Raw genomic sequence first — 24648 nt, 5'->3', positions numbered from 1 at the left:
AAAAAAAAGGGGGGGGGGGGGGGGGAAGTAAGTTGTGGAAGGTTGAAAAATGGCCTCCAAGAATATCCAGATCTTAATTCCTTGACAATATGAATGCTAACCATGTATGACCAAAGAATCCTTGTAGGTACGATTAAGTTTAGAATCTTGAGATGGGGAGATTGTCTTGGTGGCCCTATGTGCAATCACAGCTGCTCTTAAAAGAGGAAGGCAAAGAGAGGTTTGACTAAAGAAGAGAAGCAGCATGATTAAAGCAGAGTAGATTTGAAGTGCATTGTTGCTAATTTCAAGAAGGAGCCATGCACCAAGGAAGGCAAGGAATCTAACTCTAAAATGTAGAATAGGAAAGGGATTCTCCCCTAGCATCTCCAGAGAGAACACAGCCCTGCTAACATGACCTTTTCCCCATTTGGAAATCCATTTGGACTTAAGGATTCCAGCATTGCAAGATAATAAATTTATCTTGTTTTAAAGCATAAAGTTTGTGATAATTTGTTGTAGTATCCATACTAAGTAAATACAAGAGTTGAGGTTTATATTTTCTTTCTAGGGCAACACGAAACAGAGTCTGTATCTCATACTTGGACCTGGATATTTGGGAGTATTTATTCCTTATTGAAAGTCACCCAATAAATTAGTACATAAGCTAGCACCAACATGAGAATTTCCTATTCCTAGAAATGTTCAAAGTAAGCAAGAGCTATTGGTCAGTCTCTGTCTCTTGAATGTCTCCTCCAAAAATACACCACAGGTACTCAGGCTAATTTAAGCTTTTTCCAGAGTTTTCTGAGAGTGTAAAACTATATCGCCCAGTTACATTTTGATGTTATCATGTTGTGACATATAGATCAACACATTTGCTCCTATGGGATTTTGGAGATAGAAGAAGTAAATGAGAACCCTCACCAACTCCATAAGTACAAGGTGGGGTGCTGGGAATGTAGCTCATGTAGTTCAGAGGTTGAGTTCTTGCCTAGCTCACGTGAGGCCCCGGATTCAATCCTTAGTACCAGCACCCCCTCCAAATAAAAGCAAAAAAAAAAGTTCAAGGAGGAGCAAGGGAGTCAGAAAGTAGTTGAGTGTTTAATGCACTGTTAACATTCCATGGCAAAGTGAGGATTCCCAGAAATTCCTCTGTATTAGTCGTATGCCATTGGTTGACCACTCTATTGCCACACTGGAAACAAAAGTATGTCAGTCAACTTTAAATCCTCTGGGAACGCACACAGGTCTTCTGATAACAGTATAAAGAGTTCATGATACTACCAAGTTCATGATACTACTCTAATCCCCAAAAAAGTCCATACCATAATTAAATTGGCTGTTGGGCTTCTCACAGTTGATGATGTTGAAACGATAAGGGATGTCGGCTCTCATACCGCTCACCTTGAAGTAGAACCATTGCTGATGCTGGCAGCTGTTCACATCAGCATTGATCAACAAGTCATACTCAAACCTGCAGAGTCAGAAGCAAGCTTGAAGAGTTATCTGGAATGTCTTTAAGGTAAATGACAACCTATGTGTCTCAAACCTGGTTTATGGATCTAAAAGACTCTATTAGAAGAATCACTGACAGAACCATAGCATGTCTTTTCACTAAACTATAGTGAAGTTTCTATTCAACTAGGAAAATGCAAAAAAAATCAGAAAAAAATCAGTAACATTTAGCTTGGATATGACAAGACTATGTGAGGCTAGACTTTAATTTTGAGTCTCAGTTTCCTTATATGGAAAATGGAAAGAGTGTCTAAAATTGCAGTGCTGTTTATAAAGATTAAATAGTATAATGGATATAAATCCCCTAACAGTGCAGCAGACATGAATTAGACTAGCATTACAGAGGTACTTTGTGCATTTTTCATTTTAATTGAGATATAACTTATATGCAGTAAAGTGCACAAATCTTAAATGTCTTGCTCAATAGATTTATTTGCATCTGGTTGCACCTGTACAACCAGGTATAGGCATTTATATAGATATAGGACAATTCCACACTCCAGGAGCTCTTTTCTGTCCCTCTCAGTTGCTGTTTCCACAGGTAATTAATTTTCTGAGCTCTAACTACAGAATTTGCAATGCTGTTTTGACTAAAACATTTTTACCAGGAAATCTCATTTTAAAAAATATTATTGTTGCATCCTCTCAGTACTCTTTTTGAGTTGTTGTTCAAAAAAGGGAAATGTTTTTGCCCTCATCCATGTATACTCTCCCACTCTGAATCCTTGATAAACAACATTATAGCATGAGATTTGTAGAAGTGTAGAGCTTGGTATAAGACATGTGAATGCAGAGTAGAGCTACCTGATGAAATCCTACCCCTCACACAGTGCCTTTAAGGAACACACTCTAACTACTTAGCTCACTATGCAATGAATAAAGCATAATTCGCTGAGTAGCACTCACGAGGACAATTCTGTAAAGTTCACAACCCTTAAATTATGTACTATTCCCACAGAACATTCTCTAAAAAGTGATCATAACAATTTTTCCAGTAAGTAGATTTGTTTTTTGTCATTTGTCTCTGTTACCATGAGCACAAGTCAGTTTAGGATTCTATTCTCTGGTCAAAAGCACAGGTAGAAGGAAAGACCTGAGCCCAGTTAGCTCCTCAGAAACAAACGGGACTGAAAACTGTTGAACTAGGAGACTCCCCATCAGATATTATTTCCTGGATTCTTTGAACATGAATTTAGAGAGAAGGAATAAAAAAAAAAATAGGAGCCATAGGAAGAAGTAGAAGCTAAGATGAAAACAGAAAGAGAAGTAGACTGAATAGCAGTCTTGACATGATTGTCTTTTCCTTCTTCAGCCCAAGTAGCTCAATTTGTCTCTGTCTTAAATATTGAGCTTGAAATAACTCATGTGCAAAATCCAAAAATGAATCACCTTTCATCTCATCCCAAAAAGAACAACTTCAAAAATGACTCCTTAGGTGGATATAAAACAGGTCTAGCTACACTAAGTTCTAGTCATAGTGAACATGCAACCCTGAGTAAGAGCTTAGGTTGAACGATACTTACCGTGTGCCAGGCACTATCCTAAGAGATTTATGTGTATTATTTAACTCTCATGAAACACATATGCAGTAGGCATTATCATCAACCTCATTTGTGGGTGAGAAAATAAATGCCTGAATTTAGTTGGGCAACTTGCTCAAAGGTACCCTTTGGAAAGGGGTTGTAGTGCTTGCGCTCTCATTTCGACATCTGTGGTCATGGCACCATTCACTGCCTGGACTGTGGTTTTCAGAAGTTCTCCCATAGAAGACAGATTATATATCTTGCCTTTTGGTGTATGGAAAATATGGTCCACCCTTCTACAGAAGAAAGAATGATAGCCAACTTCTTGAGAACAACAGTCTCTTCAGTCAATAAAAAAGGTTATGTCCTTCCTTTCAGTTTGTCCATCCCTAGTCATTTCTTGCCTATGGAATCCTTTTCTATTAATAACAGCTCATTGGTAGGTTTTTCCAAAGATGCATGGTGCTGTGCATTTTCCTTGAATGAAAGATAGGTAGTTCACAATTGCTGCCACCTAAATACAGTAGACATGGAGTGGTACAGGAATAGGGAACACTTTGTACTTTTCCATATCAACAGGACCAGAAAAATGTCCCAGTCAAAGTACTCTTACAGTCAAATGTGGACCCACTATTTGGACTAAGGCATATTTATTCTTCTAGCTAATAGTTCACCTTGCTATGAGATCTCTAGAGGCATGCTGGTAAATGTTTAACAACTGGTTCTGAGAAGAAAAACCTTCATGTGTAGTACTTTCCAATTTTCATGGGGTAAACACTCACCACAGCTGATTTCAAGCCACCAATGTGAGGTCACTGAACACAGAAGGGTTAAGAAATAATTAACAACCTACTCTCTTGGGCTGCCAAGAGCTACCCCTGTGGCTTTCCTTACTTACTCACGCACTTGGATGGCTTTGCGAAGATTTCCTGACTCAAACTTGGAGAAGAACTTTAGGCAACTGGAAGCTGTGTCTTGCAAAGGCCTATAATGAAATAAAGAACCTCTGAACTTGTCTTATTGCTATTCTTGGACACTTCTTAAACTTTCTCTTATAGATATTTAACCTTAACAGTCACCATGATGTTTTTAGGAGTAGGAATGGATTATTAACATGAAAAACTCATGTTTTCATGCAGGTAACAGAATTTTCCATACCTACTATTCCACAGATGTACAAGACCACTTACCAAGGCTTGTCTAAGCTGAAGATAACTTTATTTATAACATCACTTGGCTGGGTGAACCTCTGGACATCCTCAAGTATCTTGATTCTAGAAAGGAAAATTGGAAACATTTCAAGTGTTGACTCTCATTCTCAATCCAACTTATCCTGAAGTCCCCTGGGAAGGACCTTTGGAATCATAGAGAGATAAAAAACAAAATTTTAATGAAGCCCCAATCTTGGGCTCAAAGATACAAACAGAACTGCCATCCCTTCTTCTTTTCTTTATTAAGAATAAAGAAGAATATAGGCAGTATAATTTGAGTTATCCTACAAAGAGTAGTAAGAATAGAAATAACAAAGATGTTAGAATTTTAGTGAGGGGATTCTTGGCTTGAGAGTTTTCTGAAGAGTGTTTGGGCTAGTGTACTTTAACTTATCTGACTATATAAAGAAGAGAGTCCTTTGCATTGAGGCAGTTTTGAGGGAAACATTAGAACTATTGATTATTTACATGATTGAGGTTTGTGAGATTCCACTGGCTTCTGTATTTTTGTGCCATTAAATTATTTGGGCTCTGTCTGCTCCAGCAGGCTGAGGACAGTCTTCTGTCTGAGAAACAATATCAGGAAAATTTAAGTAAGAGAAAGAAAGGAAGCTCAGAAGGTATTTCAGTTCCTTTCTTACATTTCCCATTCAGTTCATTGAGGTAGGGTGAGAGAAGGGTGAGTAGGGACTGAACTGAGAGGGAAGATGATCTACTCAGGGATAAGATTGTGCTAGACCAGCTTCTGACATGAGTTTCTCAGGAAGTTGACCATGGCAGATAATGTCCCAGGGATGAGGACAGAAATGTCAATCAAGAGCCTATGTGGGAATAGTTCTTCTGAACTACCATCAAGAGAAAATTTTTCTGATGACATGGAATATGAATTGATGAAACTTTCTGGTCTGCATATTTTGACTTAGTATATACACACTCTTCTTTATTTTAGGGAAAATGTTTTTTCCTCACCTTCATTAGTTTTCATTTTAATCTCTCTATGTTGAATCAAAGATATAGCTCTCCTGCATTCTGGGAATAACCTACCACTAATTGCTCTGTCCTGCAGAATATGGGTTTTCCCTCCTAAATGATGCAGCAAAATCATTCTCCAAAACAAGCCAGGGTCTATGACATCAGGTTCATGGAATGTCAGCACACCACCTCTCTATCAGCAAGAAGTCAAATGCCAATTTACAGTAAACAAGCAAAGAGCCCCCAAATAATTAGTTTTTTTTTTTTTGTTGTTGTTGTTGTTGTTTTTTCTGAAAACATTCTTTTTAGAAAAGATTCCAGTATTGGAGAAACTAGATGGCCTACCCCTGTTTTGTGGTTTGCAATGGGTTTGAGGCAAGGGGCTGTACTAGAATCATCCAAGGAATTCTTTGTCAGGGAACACATGCCTACCACTACTCCATCCTTGATTCTGAAATGCCCTAGTAGGGAAGCATGTATAGTGGTAAAAGTTTCTCAAAGGGTTTCAAAATATTCTTGACTAGACTATTCTACCTGTAAAAATGTTAAAGAAGAGAAAAATACAAATCTCAAGGCAGTAGCACCATTACCTCTGGACTCCACATTTGCGTTCCAACATGGACTGGGCAGAGGGAGGTGGACAGTGTCCCCAGATATCAGGAAATGCTACCATCTTGAAGTCCACCACAGATCTGGTTCTTCTGGCTTTGGCCATATAAAGACAGGGATCATGGAAAGGGATATGTTTGGGATGTATGTGCAGAAGCTTATCTATTGCTTCACCAGCTTCTCTAGGACTAGTGGAATTGGAAAAGAAGGCACTCATCCTTGGGCAAGAAATTGCTTCTATGTCCCAGGCATCCTCTTTTGGGGAAGTCTGAATGTCAGGGATATCATTTCCAAGAGAATTTATTCCAAGACCTTTGGATTGCATATCATGGTATATGTTCATTACAGGTCTTTTTTTAGAGGACAGATGCACAGTGGACCTTCCCATCTTCACCGTGCTCAGGAGAGAAGTCTGAACTGTGTCTTCTTTTTCTTGCCCCCATGAGGTTTGGTCCTTCTTCAAGCAGTGCTGCTTTGGGGAGGCAGCAATGGGAATGTGGTGGTGATTGGTGTACTGAGAGTCTTCAGAGTTTGACTCATCTCCAGATTTGGACTCTAGTTCCTTGGGGTTTAGAATAGAAAAGAATATGTCAGTGTTTCCTTACAAGTAGAGATTACACTTTGATCCCTGTCCTTACTCTTTGGGCACAGAGCTAAGCATAAATCCCATGAATTGTGAAGCTTTTTCCAAGGTCAACCAAGGGAAAACTAACCTTGGGGAGTAAAGGGAGCGGAAGAGGATGGGGGAAGGAATGATAGTAGAAAGTAAAGGGAGAGGAAGGGGATGGGGGAAGGAATGATAGTAGAGTGAAACAGACATTATTACCTCATGTACATATATGACTGCATGACCAATATGATCCTACAATATATATAATCATAAAAATGAGAGATTATCCTTTATGTATGATCTATCAAAATGTATAAATTCATTCTACTGTCATGTACAACTAATTGGAACAAATAAAATAAAAATAATAATAATAAAAAGAGTCAAAAATGGCAGAATCACACAAAATCATGTTTGGGAGGAGATTTTGATGGCTATAGTACAATGCTATACAGTACATGAATGTATGAATGCCTTCTACAAATTCCCAATTTCAACCTAGTTGAACAACTTAATTTATAGGGTATCACTGAAACCCAGGGTAGAACCATTCACAGGGACCCAAGGTAGTACATTTTTTTCGGACAATTTTGAATATTTTTTAAAAAATTCTTCCTTACACTGAACTGAAATTGTTTCATTGCAAGGAATATTGACATATTCTTTGATCCTCTTTGGCTTTCTGGAGTGAAACAGAATATGCTAACTCCTTTCTATAGCAACTAGTTATACACTTTGAGGTAGCCAAACTCATTATTTTTTAAGAACCATAAGAAAAGAAGAGAAATGAAAAAAGCGGGTTTAAAATCTTGATGGCAGCACCATCAGAGGCAGCAACTAGGCACTGGAGTGACATCACCAGGTCTAAGGTTCCTCATTTGCTTCTACTCAAAAAGTCATTCTGAAATCAGAATGGCCACCATTAGAAATCCATCTCTTTGGCAAGAGAACAATTAAATTGTCAAGGATCTTCACTTGCTTGTTCAATGAATGGGGCCAGGACACCTTGCCCACCAACCAACAGGTCATAAAGTATACTCTTACACTACTACCATCCCAGATGTAGGATATCAGACTGTAGGAACTGTACATACCTCCTACCTTGACTACCTTTTTCATATTGTTGCTTGACCTTCTGCTATTCTCTCAGAAGGAGCCCAGAAGCAGATGGCTCATGATAAGCAATGCCTTCTGTCTGGACACTCTTTTTGACTTGGCCTACCAGGTTCTGCAAAGAACTCTCCATACATCATCAAGGAGTAGAAACTGTAGTCAGTGTCCTACCTCAAAGCTATAGGAGAGTTCAAGACACATCGACTCATATTGCATCAGTTCCTCTTCAGGTCGGTCAAGTCCAGGTTTGGAACTCAGCTTCTCCACATCGGTTTCCAAGTCATCATACTACAGTGGAATATTTAAAGAACAGGTTACAGTCATGAAATTCACCCTGAAAGGCAATAAAACAAGATGAAATGTTCTTCTTCAGAGTCTTAGGACATGGTTTCTTGGCCTCAGATTGTAACATTAGCTTATCCAGTGGACAGTTTCATATATATATATTAGATAGATAGATAGATAGATAGATAGATAGATAGATAGATAGATAGAAAGATAGATAGATATAGGTATATATATAATACATAGTTTAATATATATATTGTATTTTTAAACTAGAAAAGAAAAAGACAACTTTTCTTAGAATGTATGTCAGTATTTATGAGTCCTCCTCATAAATAATAATTTCTATAAAATGAGATAAATTATATAAACAGTAAAGCAAGAAAATTTTCATCTCATTCACCACTGTGATCAACATCTTTGTAATTATCATCCCTTTAGACCTATCTACCTCTGTTAGGTAGATCCTTTACTCTTTTCACAAACATTTAATGAGCACCTGCTATGAGCAAGGACTCTTCTAGGTTCTGAAGAGGCAATGAAAACGGAATAATCAAAGGTCCATGCTCCTGTGGAATTTGCCTTCCAGTGAGAGAAGGAAGACAATAAATAATAAAGGAAACAAATGAATGAGATCATTCCCAACAACAATAAATTCCCTGGAAATGATGAAAGAGAATGATCTAATTGTGACTGAGTCTGGGGTATGAGAAACTATTTGGAATGAGTTATTCGAGAAGGCCTCACAAACACAGTAATATAGATATAACCATAACCTAAATGACAAAAAACCAACTACGCAAAAAAGGCATAAGCAAGAGTCTGAATTTGCTCACAGAAGGAAGGTAGTTGAAGCATAGAACATAAGAGGAAGATTGTATAGAATAAGATTTAAAAAGAAGCAATGGAGAAATTTTATCAATCCTTACAGGTGCTGGGGAACAGTTTTCATTCCCCTACTATACCTTTATCTCCTTGTACATTTAAAGGTTTACTAAATACCACCAGTCTTTTCTTCATTGGGTTGAATACTGAATCAGTTTAGTTTTTTTTTTTCTACATTATCATTCTGGATAGTTTTATGGTGATATTCTTTTCTGAACACTTTGTTTTTAAAGGGTTGTAGTCTTACAGAGAAAAGACACCAGAATCAAACAGTTCAGTCCCTCCATCTTTTCATATCATAGATCAAGTTCCCTTAATAAAACAAGGAAGAAAATCTACCATGAGTTTTAGGAGAGTAGTTAGTTAACAAAAAAACCTGGCAGTCCTGACTAAAAAGGCCTAAATGAAATAAATGTGGGAAATATATGCTTATATTCCTAATCCGAGGGGGGGGGCAGGGAACACAATATTCCATCCATCTTATGTAATTTTCCTCTAAATTTCAAATAAAAAGAAGAGTCATTTTCATGAGTTGAGCTTCATGATATTTCAGGATCAGTGTGCATAGACCTGGCCCAAACTCCACAGCTACCACTCTTGACCTGCCTAGCTTCATTTATCACTTCCTGTTTTCCTCCAACCATGGCCTGGGGTGGTCCTAATGAAAACCCAACCCACCCAGACACTGGGAAGAGTGTCCCCATCAGTGAGTTAGACTCCAATGGTGTGTCTGGAGGGAGCAGTGTAACAAAACCCATGTTGCAGCCAGTTCATTCCACGCGTGGCCAGGTGACCCACTGAGCCTTAGAGTGGAGATTACCCAAATGTGGCACACAGCTTGTTTTGTAAATAAAATTTTTATTGAAACACAGTCAAAAGCATTCATTCATGTATAGTTAATGGCTGCTTTCTTGGTACAACAGCAGAGTAGAGCAGTGAGATAGAGACTGTTCTTGACCTACAAAGGTCTGGAGCTTGTTTGCTCCTGTCACTCAGGTGGGTTACACCTTTCCTGTGCTGTTTCTAAGTGCCACTAATACTTACCTCAAGAAGGACCTGCTTTTGTGTCCTCAAGGCAATCCAGACACCCTTCACCATCTAGGATTCTGACACCCCACAATCCAGATAATGCTTTCTAGCCTTTGCTCCTTACACTGGAACTCTTAGATACTGTCTTTTCCCTGCCACAGACTTGAGTTCAAGTCTGAAGTCCCTGATTTAAACTTTAGTAGCAACAATCCCGAAGTTCACTAGACTATGAACTCTTTCAGGAAAAAAACTCTGCCACATTTGCTTTTGTATCACATTACATTCCCAAGACTCTAGCATGCTCTATAGGGGTCATGGCCCAAAAAAGTACCTGAAAGACAGAAGAAAATTTAATGAAAAGGAAAAGAGGGGGAAATGAAGAGTGGAAGGAAGCAAAAACTTGAATTCACTCTTAATATTCCCTTCTTCCTTAGTTTGCCCAAATCTGATGTTTGGGTATATGAAAAAATGAAAAATAACCAACATCTCATCTGTGTTTGTTGTGAGTTTCTCTTGTCTTATGTTGACCTTGATCATTTTCAAACAAATCACAAACCCAATATTCAACTCTCAAGACACTTTGCAGATAAAAGTTCCTTTTAATCATGCCTGCTAATAGTTTGGTACAAATTCTTTTTTTTTTTTTTTTTTTTGGTCTTTTATTTTTAATTATTTATTTATTGATAGATTTATTTATTGGTACTGGGGATTGAACCCAGGAGTGCTTAACCACTGAGCAACATACCCAGCCCTTTTTATTTTTATTTTTAAATTTTGAGACAGGGTCTCACTAAATTGCTTAGGGCCTTGCTGTATTGCTGAAGTTGGCTTTGAACTTGCAATCCTTCTGCCTCAGCCTCCAGGGCACTGGGATTATAGGCATGCACCACCGTGCCCAGCTCTCTGGGGCCTTTTATTTATTTATTTATTTTAATAATTTATTTATTTTGATTGGTTATACACAAATGGGGTAAAACTTTTTTCTCTGGTTGTACATGAAGTAGAGTCATACCATAGGGAAATGATGTTTGTCTCAATCTGTTATTTTGCCTTACCCCCACCTCTCCCACCCCTCTTTCCTCTATACAATCCATCCTTCCTCCATTCTTGCCTCCTTTCCATTCCCACCTCCCATTATGTATCATCATTTGCTTATCAGAGAGATCTGCAATTTTCAAATGAGAAATCCACCAGCTAAAGGCCTGGGTCAGTTCTGAGAACCAAAAGCAATATATACCTGGCTTCTCATCCACATCTCCGGCAACAAATGCTGCCAAGTTTACCAAGGAAGGACCAGCTTACTGGAGTACCAGTTCCCCTGCTCCTGCTGTCCCCTGCAGAGTCCTGGTTCTAATACCCCCTCATTTCTCTACAACTCATGCGTATGCTGACTTCTGATCTCTCCTTGGCTCAAAGGTTTGGATGAATAGTTTTCAGTCCCTCACTCGTTTGTCTTGTGCTTCTTTCCCAGCCAGTCTTGTATATTTGTTCAGGTTTCCCTCTACCCTGCTGCAACACCCTCTGCAGACTGAGAAGAGTATCTGAAAGCCCTCCTTCTCATGCTGGGTGAAGTCGTGCACCTTGTCGCTCTGCATCAGATACAAGAGGCGACTGACACTGCATCAGACATTCAGTTATCACAGAGCAAGCAAGAGGGGAGGGGAAAGTGGCATTGATGAATGACTGCAGTGGTGCAGTATTATTCAAATAATTCAGCACGTACTCCACAGGCCTGCGCCGCCAAGCCACAGCAAAGAACCAATTTGCCACTGATGACTTCAGAAATGATTCTATTTATCAACAAAAACCCTGAGAACACCAGACTGTCAATAGCAGTCTAAGCCCAGAGATGCGACTAAGAGATAGTCACTAAATGTCTGCCACTACCTTCAGCAAGGTGAATGATTATCATGATAGAGAACTCAAAAGTCTCTTTCTCTCTAGATAGGAAGGAAAGGAAGGAGGGAGGGACAGAGGAAGGAAAGAAGAAAGAATGAACAAACCAACCAATGAACGAAGAAATAAACAAAGAAAGGAGGGAAGGAAGATAGAGGGAAATAGTTTTTAAATTTGAATTTTATCCCTAGGAGTGGTAGCATTTACTCCCATGTCTTATTCTACAGATGACAAAATCCAGGGACTTGAAGAAACTTGTTCAAATCCAGGTGTACCAAAAGAAATGGAGAAAGTATAACACATTGACAAGTAATTACTCAAAGGCAGAGGTTCTCAACTGGGGTGATTTTGGCAATTCCTGGACATATCTTCGGTTCATGAACGAAGGGCAAAGAGGTAGATACTAGCAGTGTTCACAGGTCAGGGATGCCACTAAACCTCCTGCAATACACTGGATAGTCCCTACAAGCAGGAAGTATCCACTCAAAATGCCAATAGTGCTAAGGTTTAGAATCCTGTTGTAGTAAAGCAGACAGCAAGGTATGTCCTCTGTCTGTTGGAACACAGTCATACCCACTCACTCATGTAGTCTCAGTGGCTACTTTTGTGCTATGATGACAATTCGAGCAGTTATAACAAAGTCTGTAGGGTATAGAATGCCTAAAATAACTACTATCTGACTTTTTATAGAAAATTTGCCAACTTTTGTTCTATAGCAGAGGGACCCAGATAGGGACCCAGGAGAATGACTCCTTTGTGGGTCAGGTTGCACACTTTGCAACTCAAGAACAATCCCAAGATGTAAGTGGGATTATACAATGCAGTAGCCCTATGAAGAACAGGCAGATAAGAAGAGTGCCTTATGAAGATAGGTGTGAACTAGTAGAAAGTGTCTTACAAAATCTTTCCATGGTCTTGTGTGTACTTACTAAATGCACAAACCACAAACATTAAGTGTCTATGCAAGGCTCATGCTGAGGGAATATCAGTGTCTTAATAATCACTAGCACTGACTTCACAGTGAGACAATGCACTAGACCTACCAAGATGAAAATGACAACTGGGAAATTAATAACAGTAGCTATCCTTTTTTGAGCATCACTATCACCAGTAGTAGCAGCACAAAAGTAAATCCTTAAAATTTACACTGGCTTTGGCAAACTTGGAATGTGATATTTTTCTTTGCATGATGTGAATGTGGAGATCATTACAATCAGAACAGGTGTACCTACTTCCTCTTTCACATCCTCGGAATCCGAGTCTTTTTCCACCTCTTCATCACCTTCATCTTCAAAATCTTCTGTGTGGGCAAAAGAAAAGTGGTGAAATGAATGTGGTATTTCTGCTTTCTAAGATTCAGACTCTCATCACAGTGGTTGGTGTGTCTTCACACCAAAAAGGGACCTGTTGTTTAAAGTGCACAGTATCCCAACACACTCTAAATCCTATCTGTATGTATAAGCGGTATGCATGCAGGCATGTGGGAGCACTAGATCATTAAGTCTAAATTGTGGTCCCACATTGAATGCAATACAAGAGCAGAATAAAATGATGCACAAATACTACTCTGGTGTTTATCCCACTCAGTTTACACGTATTTGTGCAACTTGAATTGAAATTAGAAATTGAATTAGAAATCACATACATACTCAACTTTTTACAGCATGTTTATCACTTTGAGTCTGTAATTTTTAAAGGCAGGCACTTATTTAAAATAAAACTTCTAATGTCATTGTGGCAAAATTATACCTGAGCAATATCTGTTCTAATACTAGGAAGATGGGGTTGAAAAACACTAAACTCTTTTGACTGTTAAGATCTTTCTAGAGATTAAAAAAATCACACCTGTAAATATTCCAATATGAGTAGCTTGGGGTTGTTAATAGCAAGACATTTATTTCAGTTTCATCCTTTGGGCAAATTAATTTTACTACCAGTCAATACAGTAGAAAGGACTCCATCACAGAATTGTGAATAGATTTTTTTTTAATTACTTGTGGTGACAGTAGAGGCCCTCAATAGCTACCAGGCAAAGTGGAAACAATGAATGATTAAGGATAAAACAACAGATCTGGGTGTTTGTTCACCCTGTTTATGAAAAAAAAAAATACTCCTGCTTTTTCTGTATATATATCTCTAATTAGCTTATTGGATGATCACAGTTGACTTGCAAAACAACTGATTCTACTTCCATCCACATTCCCCTGCCATACTGCTAAAATGCAAAGCTTGTATATAAGCTCATAGCTACCTGGGTATTTTACCTTCAGATAGAGCAGGTGGAGGCTCAGCGGCGATGCTCCCAGGGACTGAGAAGGCATAGGCACTGCTGGCTGTGACCAAGGGAAGTGGACTCTCTGGGTAGCACTGCCTCAGGATCTGAAGCATGACAGAAATGACAGGCTCCATGCCCTTGTTGTCCAGGCAATTCTGACCAAAGGGAAGATGATATCAGACACTGACATCTATAGACAGACCCCTCACTGAAACATTATTTCAGAAGGTGAATCACACACAGACTAAATGGACAGAAAACAGCCTTAATGTCTAATGTCTAGTTTGGACATTCCAATGTAGAATTTTGTCTGATATAGCATCTGTGTTTTTATTTTCCACACAGCTCATCTGGTACTATGAAAATAGACTTTTAATTATTTCAAGGGATGCTGCCCTTAATGCAAGACACTGTCCAGGATGGCTGTGGAAAGAAAAGAGGGATACCTCCTCTGGCCATCCAGAGTCATTGGGAATTATTGCCTAAGTTAGGGAATGAGTAGCTGAATTGATGGAATTCTGCTTTTCTCTTTCAGCCATTATCTGAAGAGAAAAATAAAAAGGAAAAAGATAAAATAATGAAATCAGAAAGAAAGATTTGGTAAATCCCATGTACCTAAATTAAATAGCATGCCTCATCTCAAAGCCCAGTGTTGATCCCTCTTGGTACCTGCCCAAAGCAAAGAAAAATTGGGTTTGCAGATGTAACATTTTGATTCTGATGGAACATGACAAGATCCTTCTTTTCAGACACTGTGAAAAATGTAAGAACAAGTTAACTAAATTGAGAGAAAGAGAGAGAGAGAATTCAGTATTGTTCTGTATCTCCTTGGCAAAAACACAACCATTTTCTTCAGTACTAAATGATTTTTCTGCTGACTTGGTATAGAAATTTGACTAGTGTAGACTTCCAGTCTGATATTGCTAATAAGTATAGCAAACTCTGAGGACAATAAGTCATAGCAGTCGCTATGGTGGATGTGGGGTCCCACCACAGGGTGTGTAAAGTTCTATGATGCTACTACACTATGCATCCCCAGTTCCACATTGCACATAGCTCCAACATGGAGAAAAAATATCCTAATAAAAGTTTATCCATGAATTTAAGGTACCCAAATAACTTTTCCAAAGAGAAATGTCTTAATACAATCAAGAATGCCATTTTCCCTTCAGTGTGCTGAAATGGTACCAATCAGGTATGTCAGAGCACACAGCAGGAAACACTCCTCATGGAAAATGAATTAGTTGAGGTTGTACCATTCTTTGGCCTGGTCAAATGGCCTCAAGCATTTAGAGAAGTTGTTAGAATTGGGAAAAAGAAAGAACAGAGTGTGGAAGAGGAAGAGGGATACTGGAGTACATGGCTGACCAGAGAAAATGTTCCAAACTTCAACCTCGGGAGAAACAGAGCCAGGTCTAAGCCAGAGTTCATCCAGAAGTGCCAACCTTTTAAAACCAGGCCCATCTAGGATTGTAATCAATGCTGATAAATATGATCAGGATTTTGACCTTGTGTGGAATGATGAAAAGTGAGCGGAAAGATAGAGGCAAACACAGTGTTCTGAAAGTTTAACCCACAGATGAACTGAATTTGGCGAGATGGAGATGGTATTAAAATCTTTAGAAACAAAGGCATTAGGAATAATGCTATATTTGAAGTCTACTACATTGTAGAGAAAATACTTAGGAATTCAAAGGCGATCCTTGGTTCCAAGGTAATAGAAATTCTTAGGTTCATTTGTCACTATGTCTCTAGAGCAAATAGGTAGGTACTTGGCAGGCCTGGGATGTCAGAAGGCATCATTAGGTTCAGAAAATCATGTAAGAAAGTAAATTCTAGAAGGTCAGAATACTCAGGGAAGAGTCCTCATAATAACAAGGTGAAACACTTTAGTGGAAAAGGATTCCAACTAAGAGTAAGGAGGCCTGGGTCCCAGATATGCTTCTAAACTGGCCAAGGCCATTATCATCTCTCACCTGAACTCCTGCAAGCAGTGCAGATTTTCCCCTCACCTTCTTAACTCTCCCTCTTTCCCCTCATGCCCTCTGATAATCTTCCCTCTGAAAACGTTCCTTTGAAAGAATAAATCAGTTTAATGGGAATAGAGTTTCAGTTTTAAAGATGAAAAGTGTTGTGGAGATGAATGAGTGCAGCTATACAGTGGTATACTTAGCACTACAAAACTGTATACTTAAAAAGAGGTAACATGGTGAATTTTATATCATATGTATCCTGCTACAACTAGAGAAACACTTTTAGGCAGTTCTGGGAATTGAAGCCAGAGCTTCATGCTGGGCAAGAGCTCTACTCCTGAGTTACATCTGTAGTCCCCCCATTTTTTTTTTTTTTTTTAATATAAAAACCAGGTTTCTCCCCTGCTTAAACCTGATAGAAATAAAATCCAAATGCCTTCTAATGGGGTAGAAAACGATGTAGTCTGGCCTGCCCTTTCTTTCTACCTTATGCCTTCTTTCTGTATGATGGAAATAAAACCCAAATTCCTTTCCATGGTGCAGGAAGCTCTAAATGCTGCCCCTGCCTATGTCTCCACCTTGACCTCCATCCTTGTCCCTTGTTCACCAGGCTTCTGCCAAACTAGCTTCTCAGCATCTGGAACTCCCTCCACACCCAACCCTGTCTGAAGGCCTTTGCATTTGCTTGCTTTTTCTTTTCTTGAAACCCTCAGCTCCTTAGACCATCATGGCCCTGGTTCTTTCTTGTCACTTGTCTCAGGACAGAAAAATTATGCTGTGACCCCAGCTTGCTGTATCCCCTTTCCCTTCTTTCTTTCCAGTCTCTTTGAACATAGGAGGGTAAACTCTAAGACCCAGAACAGATATACAGTAGCTCTGATTTAGGAACATCATCCATGGAAATACTCTTGATTGGGGACCCTCTGGTTCATTCTCATCTAGGTCTTTCCATTGCCTGACTCTCCAAAATATCCATTTTTCTCACTAGTTCTACATTCTTCTTCTCTCCATCTATGCCAAAAGGCCAACTCCACTGCTCCTCTAAACAGTACCCAAACTAAAAGGTGTTCTCCTGGCCTGACTTAAATAGGGATTCCTTGAAAAGCCCCTGTAGTCAGCCAAGATAACAGGGCTTTCCTTCCTTTGCATAGTTTTGCATTAACTCACTTCCTAAGCTGCCCCTGTAGGAAGTAAATTCCCTGAGAAGGATGGGCCCTTTATCTCCTTAATCTTTGAAACCTCTGTATAACCTCAGGCCCAAAACCCTTCACAAATTAGGACTCAGGAAACTAAGTAAAAAGTAAATGTTCTTGGTCCAATCTGACCTCCAGGGTATCTAGCTCCTGATTCCAAGTTGGTAACATTCTCATTAGGATTCAGTCCTTCCTTCCAGAGATCCATGATAGTAGCTGTACCTGTTTGGCAATGAGGATCCTGATGAATCAAGGTTTGGCCTTCCACTCTTTCTGGGCAAACAGCAGCAGCTGTGTCTTTTGTGAGGCAATATCATTGCTTTTTCTAGTGGTTCTCAAGATGCAATACCAAGACAAGTATCATCAGCCTCACCTAAGTACTCGTGAGACTGCATGATCTGTGCAGACCTCAGACCAACCAAATTAGAAATTCTGGGGATGGGGTCTAGCAATCTGTTTAAATCTCTGGATGAGTCTAATGCAGATCACCACCAAATTTTTGCAACTTTTTAACTCTCTTAAGTTCTTGTAGTTCTAAGGGTGGTCCCTTATCTGATTATTTCATACAGGTTTGTTCCTTCTGTGATTATCTGTTTGTCAAATGGATAATTATCTCAAACTGTTTCAGGGCATCCCTGTATGGTTTTTTTTTAAATTTGTTCTAATTAGTTATACATGACAGTAGAATGCATTTATGCATTTCAATAAATCATACATAAATGAAGTATAATTTCTCATTTTTCTGATTGTACATATTGTAGGATCACATGGGTCATGCAGTCAAATATGTACATGAGGTAATAATGTCTGTTTCACTCTAATATCCTTCCTACTCCCAGACCCCTCCCCTCCCTTCACTCCCCTTTACCTAATCTAAAGTAATTCTATTCTTCCCTAGGACCCCATCCCCATTGTGAATAAGCATCCTCATATCAGACAAAACATTCGACCTTTGGTTTTTGGGGATTGGTGTCTTTCACTAAGCATGATATAGAAGCAGAACACTTGGAATGGAACCACCATTTGACCCAGCCATCCCACTCCTCGATTTATACCCAAAGGACTTAAAATCAGCATACTACAGTGACACAGCCACATCAATGTTTATAGCAGCTCAATTCACAATAGCTAGATTGTGGATCCAACCTAGGTCCCCTTCAACAGATGAATGGATAAAGAAAATGTGGTATATATACACAATGGAATATTACTCAGCTTTAAAGAAGAAAGAAATTAGGGCATTTGCTGGTAAATGGATGGAGTTGAAGAATATCATGCTAAGCAAAATAAGACAAATCCAAAAAACCAAAGGCCAAATGTGTTCTCTGATATACAGGTTTTTTTTTCTTTTAATCTTACATCAAATTATCCTTCTGCCTCCTTCATGCAAAACTCCAACAAGACTGCATTGCAGTATACAGCACCCTCCCAGTACTACAGATAATCTCAGTCTTTGAATGTTTAGGGGATGCTTAGAGGTATACACAGGAATGGTGACCCAGGAAACAAAGAGGTAGACTCTTGGAGAGAGAGAGACAAGGCAAGTAGTGGCTTCAACAGAAAGGCAAAGGACAATACAATAGGCAAAGGCTATGGGAAAGACTCAAAAAATCATTTTTTTTTTCTCAATTTCATGCCCAGTAGGTTTCTAATTACATCATAAACATAAAAAGAAATAGTACAGGACTGTGGTTTTCAAACTGTGATCCTCAGACCAGCAGCATTAGTATCACGTAGAAACTTGTTAAATGTGCAGATTATCAGGCCCCACCTCAGACCGGCTAGGTCAGGAATTCTGAGAATGGGGTCTAGAGAGCCCTGTGGTAATGAGAACTCCAGCTCACCCTAGGGCACACTCACCTTGGAGAAATGCTAGTACAGGGAGCAAAAGCACAAGCTTTCAAGTGAAGCCAGCAGATTCAAAGCCAGGCTCCAACACTCACCACCTTCCTGAACTTGTGCAAATTACTTAATATTTTTCTCAGATTCTTCATCCATTCAATGAAGATAATAATAGAGTCTACCTCAAAAGTTTTTTAAAATGTCATAATTGGAGGGTCTGTATAAATTGCTAAGTTAGCCTTGGGTCATAGTAAGAGCTCAAGACAAAGCAACTACTCCCCTTCCTCCTCCTGCTTCTCCTCTTCTTCCTCTTCTACTGCTGCTTCATTATTATTTCACCGCCATCATTGTCTTCATCATTAGCAGCTGTAGAAGCATCAGAAGCAGCAGCAGCAGCATTAACACCATGATCATTATCATTTTTAAATAGAGATTGGAACAACTATCACCAGGTCCAAGGTCCCTGAGTTGACCATCCAGCTAGCCTTCTCTAGCAGAAGAGGCAGGAGAGTGGTGGGCAGCTCACACCAGCACAGCTGCAAGGGCATCTGTGCTCAGAGCACTCAGCCCAGGACTGGGAGGCTACTCAACACTCGCTGTGATTCTGCCAGGGGAGTAATGGGCCATTTGGTTTCTAAGCCGAGACAGCATATCTTGCACCTGAAAGAATCATTTTCCCAAAACAGGATTCTGTAAAATATCAGTCTTTGCACATGAACTTGAGAACATCTCTTCTAGAAGAACACATTAATTAAAACACTAAAAGCAAAACAGGGAAGGGGTGAAGGTGGGGAATTCAACCCCCTGAAGTTGTCACCCATACATTTCACACACTCTTTCATGTGCCAGTCTTAGTGTATCGCAGCCAATTTATGTAGCACTGTTTCACAGACCCCTCCTGAACTAGTTTTTCATATAATACATGGGCTGAAGAAACCTTGCTATAAGATTCTACCTCCATTTAAATCCAACTTCCATTCCCAGCAGTAATTGGTTGGAGGCTTGTTATAAATATGCTTAATTGAACAATTGAGGTCTTCACTGACCTACTAAATTGCTACTTAAACCCTGCATACAGACTTGCAACCCCTCAGATGCCTGGGCTTCACTTGGTGTTTACTCCACTGTATTCCTATCATAGTTGTGTACCTCTGGGATGGCCATCTTCTTTTATTGCTCTTTAATTGTTTTTAGCACAGAACAGAGAAACGGCCAATAATGCAGAGGGTAGAGAAACTTGGTAAAACACACAAGCCAGAATGGAGGTTTTCAGCATCAGCAATATATGTCACAACGACTGAGAGAGATTAGAGACTCGGGTGACTATACGTTTACAAAAAGCATGCAGAAGCTTGGAAAAATTCAAAGCTTCACTTCATCCAGAAAAACAATGTAAAATGCAGCTATTTTATGACTGAGAAGCTCTGAAAGCTATAATGATGGAGAGAAATCCAGAGGTGATAGCACATAGAAAATTAGATATTGTTTTGCAGCACAGTATTATGTTATTGTTTAGGAGGGAAGCCATTTTTTAAATGGGAAAAGTCTACAGACACCATGGTTGGAAAATAGCACTATTATGGGCTGTCTCACTGCCTCTGGATATACTAAGATAGAGAGATACTAAGGTAGAGAAAACCTGGAGGTGGTTCATGGAGGGTCAATAAGCACAGAAGCTGGTGAACAGGAAGATAGCAGGGAACCTAACACATGTGAAAGTGCAGATGATGGATATTTTGGATTCTTGGGTCACCAATTAAGAGGATAAATATAGCCTTGAATGTTGGCGTCTAAATCAGCCCAAGTGTAAGGAATTGGTTACTTGGGTTGGCATCCACATATTCCACAGGACTTTCAGACGTTCTTCCTTTGCTTGGGACTTTCTTTCCCTTACAATCACCATGTCCAGGTCCTTCTAAAGAACACCTCATCCCTCCATCTATGGGAGCCGCCCTTGGACACACAGAGCAATAGGAAATTATCCTCCTCATGGGATTCCTTGCTTGCATAATGTTTGTATCCTGCTAGGCTGTTTGCCCCACAAGATCAGGAGTCTAGTCTGCTATGTTCACTACTAGATTACCAATACTGTTCTTCCAACAACTGCTCACAATCAAGAAGCAGTTAAAATATGCCAAGCACTCTTTCGAACACATTAACTTATTTAGTTTACAGGACAACCTAAATGTTTTTTATTTCCACTTTTTTTTTTCAAAGAAACAATTTGAAGTTCAGAGAAGTTGGATGACTTTTCCAAAGTTGCATAACAGTCAGGGGAAGGGCTGGGATCTGAACCCAGGTACTCTAACTCTACAATTCACGTGACATCATTCTGTACATCTGGTAGTGTGAACTCAGTAGGTATATATGGAATAAATGAATGAATCAATGTGTGACTGAATGACTGAGGATTTGAATCCAGAACGCCTGCCACAGAGAACACCAAGAATATTCTCAAGTGTTTCCAGTTCTGTTCAGGATGATTCCTGAACTTCAGCCAGATGTCATCTGACTATAGAGTGAATCCCAACACAGACTACCTGTGTGATGCTAAAGAGGGTCTCCATGCCCTGGGCCGCCAGGAAGGCTTCCCTGCCTGACCGGAAGGTGGCGATGTGCTGGAGGCAGAGCAGAAGACCTCGACGGATCATCACGAAGGTGTTGAAGGTGTCATGACTGTGCCAGTCCTGATGTAGTCTGAGCAAGCTGGTGACATAGCCTCTGTTCACCGCCCTGCGGCTGTTAGACTCTGACAACAAAGGGAAAAGGCAATGTCAATCACAGGCTCTGGAGTGCCACACCTACTTGAGAACATCCCAGTGATTCTCCCACAAGATCCTACGTTTATTCCATATATATCTATTAAGTCCACACGTCCAGAGGTACATAAAGGTGTCGTGTGTACTCTAGAGTTAGGATACCTGGGTTCAGGTCCCAGGCTCTACACTTACCACTGCATATAAAACTGATCAAATAAACACACTGGTAATGGGGCAGCCTGATATGATGATGCACTGAGAAAGACACAAAATCATTTCCATGGTATTCCTGCCCCAAACACATGCCCCAAATGAAGTCATAAGAAAAATCAGCAAACTCTGAATAAGGGATGTGCTATAAAATATCTGACCTATATTCTTCACAAATGTCAAGATCATAAAAGGAAAAAGTAAAGATTGAGGAATTGGGGCTAAGGAGATTAAAAAGACATGACACCCAAGTATAATAGAGCACTTAGATCCTAGACCATAAACAATCTTTTTTTTTGCTACAAAAGGCATAAGTGGAGTAATAGGTAACATTTGAATAAGGTCTGTAGATTAGATGCTAGTGTTAAATCAGTGTTTCTTTTCAGATTTTGATGAGCTGTAGTTATGAAAGAGACTATCCTTGTTTTAGGAAATTTGCAATTGGCATATATAAATGTAAGTTATTCTCAGGGAAAGAAAATGGTGTCAGAGGAGGGGAGAGGAAGACAGAAAGGAAAGAGAAAGCTCATGCTTTGCATTGCATTCCCAGATTCCTTTCTCCACTGAATCTTAGTGGACCTAGGACATTGTTCTTTAAGTTAAGCAAACTACAAGGTTAGGTGGGGAAGAAAACCCCAAGGGAGACATCTGAAAGACTGTCATGCATAGAACTGTATCAAGGTGTTTTTCCTAGAGAAGGGAAGCCAGCTGATGGATAACCAAGGCGTGGTAAATTTGGTATAGTTGCTGCCTCTGCATCTATATTTAGGCCTGAATTAATCTGATTGAAACTCCATCACCTGTACCTCATGACCTGTGACCTAGTGATAAAAAAAAAAAAAAACCCTCCCCAGGGAAAATCCACTCCCCAGGTATTATTGAGGTGGCCTACTTGATCCTTAACCCTGGAACCCAAACCCAACCCAACATATCTCACAGCTACCAGCCAGGATAAAATCTAATGGCCAACATCAGAGTCATATACATAAGTTTCCCCTCCATAAATGCTTTTTTTTTTTATTGGACTTGGGATTGGACCCAGGGATACTTAACCACTGAGCCACGTCCCTAACCTGTTTTATTTTTTAATTGGAGACAGGGACTCACTTAGCTGCTCAGGGCCTTGTTAAATTCCTGAGGCTGGCTTTGAACTTGTGATCCTCCTGCCTCAGCCTCCTGAGCCACTGGGATTATATGTGTGTGCCACCATGCCAGGCCCATGCATGCTTTCTTTAAACTGGCCAAGCCACTGCCCACAGAAGAGCCTGAGGGATAACACCAAGGACCTAACACAGAGCTGGTTCTCAGTCCTAGTTCCCAACACACAGCTGGTGGAATTTCACGCTGCCTCCAGACTTCTCATCAGCTCTTGTGGGCCCCTCCTCTCCTCTCTGGGGTCTTTAACCAATAAAATGCTCTGTTATTTCAGTCTCCTACATGTCTCACCTGATCTGCAATCAAATCTCACCTGTCCTGTGTCAGGGCTGTCCTACAGAAGGGCTGGGTTGGCTTATGGTTGCTCCCAACAGACAGACTTCAAGACCAAATTAGAAATCAAATGTCTTGTATGTATAATTATGTCAAAAGGAACCCAGGTATTATGTATAAATATAATGCTTTCATTTTAAAAAGTTAACAATTTTTTTTAAAGGAAGAAATAGGAACAGAAGGGTTTGGCTTTCACTAGGAAAGGAATTTCTCATAGAGAAGGCTGTTCAATGAGAGGAAGGACACTGTATGGCAGTGGGAGAACTGGCACAGAAAATGTGCAGGCAGAGAATCTAAGTGCAGGCAGAAGATGTAGGTCTGTCCTACGGGCTGTCTTCATCTGATGGGAAGCTGTAGCAGAGCGTTCAGGGTTCCCTTCACCTCTCCAACACCGTGATTTCTGTCAGCTCAAATGCCTGGTTGAGACCTCCCCCGAGACTCTGCCTTATGGGCATAATTTTTTCAGGATATGGTTGAAATTCTCTTTGAAGAAACACAGTCAGAAAAACAGTCCAAGACCCTTCCCTCTACAGTTAATCTATGCCACTTTTCAGATTAGCATCTGTGGGCTGCAGGGTTGATGAATGAATGGGTACCAGTGCAGATCTCTCAGCAGATGCCTGGGCACCTGAGCTCCCCAGAATAAAGTACATTACAGCCCTCAAAGAGACCGAATCTCAGCCACAGGTACCCATATCTTGCAGCTTTGCTCTCTCACTCCTGCATCTCTCTATCATCCAAACCATTCACACTTGTTTATGAGACAACATGTGTGTCTGGCCAAGTGTGTGTGGGGGAGAACCCCTCAGCTGCAACCAGATAAGCAAAATTTACCTCAAAGTCAGATTTTTCTCTAAGACCTTGGAAGTAAGCAATGAGTATAAAAAATAAGATGGTAATTCAATGCTTTATTCCAAGGGGATTTTCTCATAATATTAATGGAAATTTTTTTGCTTGTTTATCAAATTCTAAGTTGTCAGGCTTCACTGAACCCCTCTGAGATTTTGACCCATTTGTGTAGTTGATTTTATGATTTTTTTTTCTTTTTACATCCCATTCAGCCATGACCCTGAACGGAGAGTGATGAGCTTTATACACCCAGTGATGTGTTTGTGGAAGGTTTAAATTGCCTTCATTACCTCCTTTAATGAATTATTCTTTTGTATCAAAAATATTTCTCTCTTTGGCTGATCCTGGCCACAAAGCACTACAGTTCTTTACTGCCTAAATGAGGTTCCAGCCTCTCCAATATCTGATGTTTAAAAGAAAATTGAGGAT

The 24648-nt window shown here is 39.8% G+C and overlaps 1 protein-coding gene across 2 annotated transcripts in view; it reads right to left on the bottom strand.

Moving 5' to 3' along the window:
• Positions 1 to 24648, bottom strand: part of AGBL1 (AGBL carboxypeptidase 1) — a gene marked incomplete at its 5' end in the record, with an annotated part of 817668 nt that overhangs the window by 615578 nt on the left and 177442 nt on the right. The window contains 8 exons of one of the 2 annotated variants that reach the window (XM_079127372.1): positions 1308 to 1456; positions 3919 to 4005; positions 4211 to 4294; positions 5794 to 6374; positions 7707 to 7823; positions 12863 to 12930; positions 13895 to 14060; positions 21454 to 21662. In XM_079127372.1, the coding sequence (XP_078983498.1) occupies positions 1308 to 1456; positions 3919 to 4005; positions 4211 to 4294; positions 5794 to 6374; positions 7707 to 7823; positions 12863 to 12930; positions 13895 to 14060; positions 21454 to 21662 (1461 nt within the window). The remainder of the gene's footprint in view (positions 1 to 1307; positions 1457 to 3918; positions 4006 to 4210; positions 4295 to 5793; positions 6375 to 7706; positions 7824 to 12862; positions 12931 to 13894; positions 14061 to 21453; positions 21663 to 24648) is intronic. The other variant, XM_079127371.1, reaches the window with a different exon arrangement.

This window comes from Sciurus vulgaris, assembly GCF_902686455.1.
Source record: "Sciurus vulgaris genome assembly, chromosome: 2".
NCBI classification, from domain to species: Eukaryota; Metazoa; Chordata; class Mammalia; order Rodentia; family Sciuridae; genus Sciurus; species Sciurus vulgaris.
Note: the sequence above shows the minus strand (reverse complement) of the source record. Positions and strands in the feature narration are given on the sequence as shown.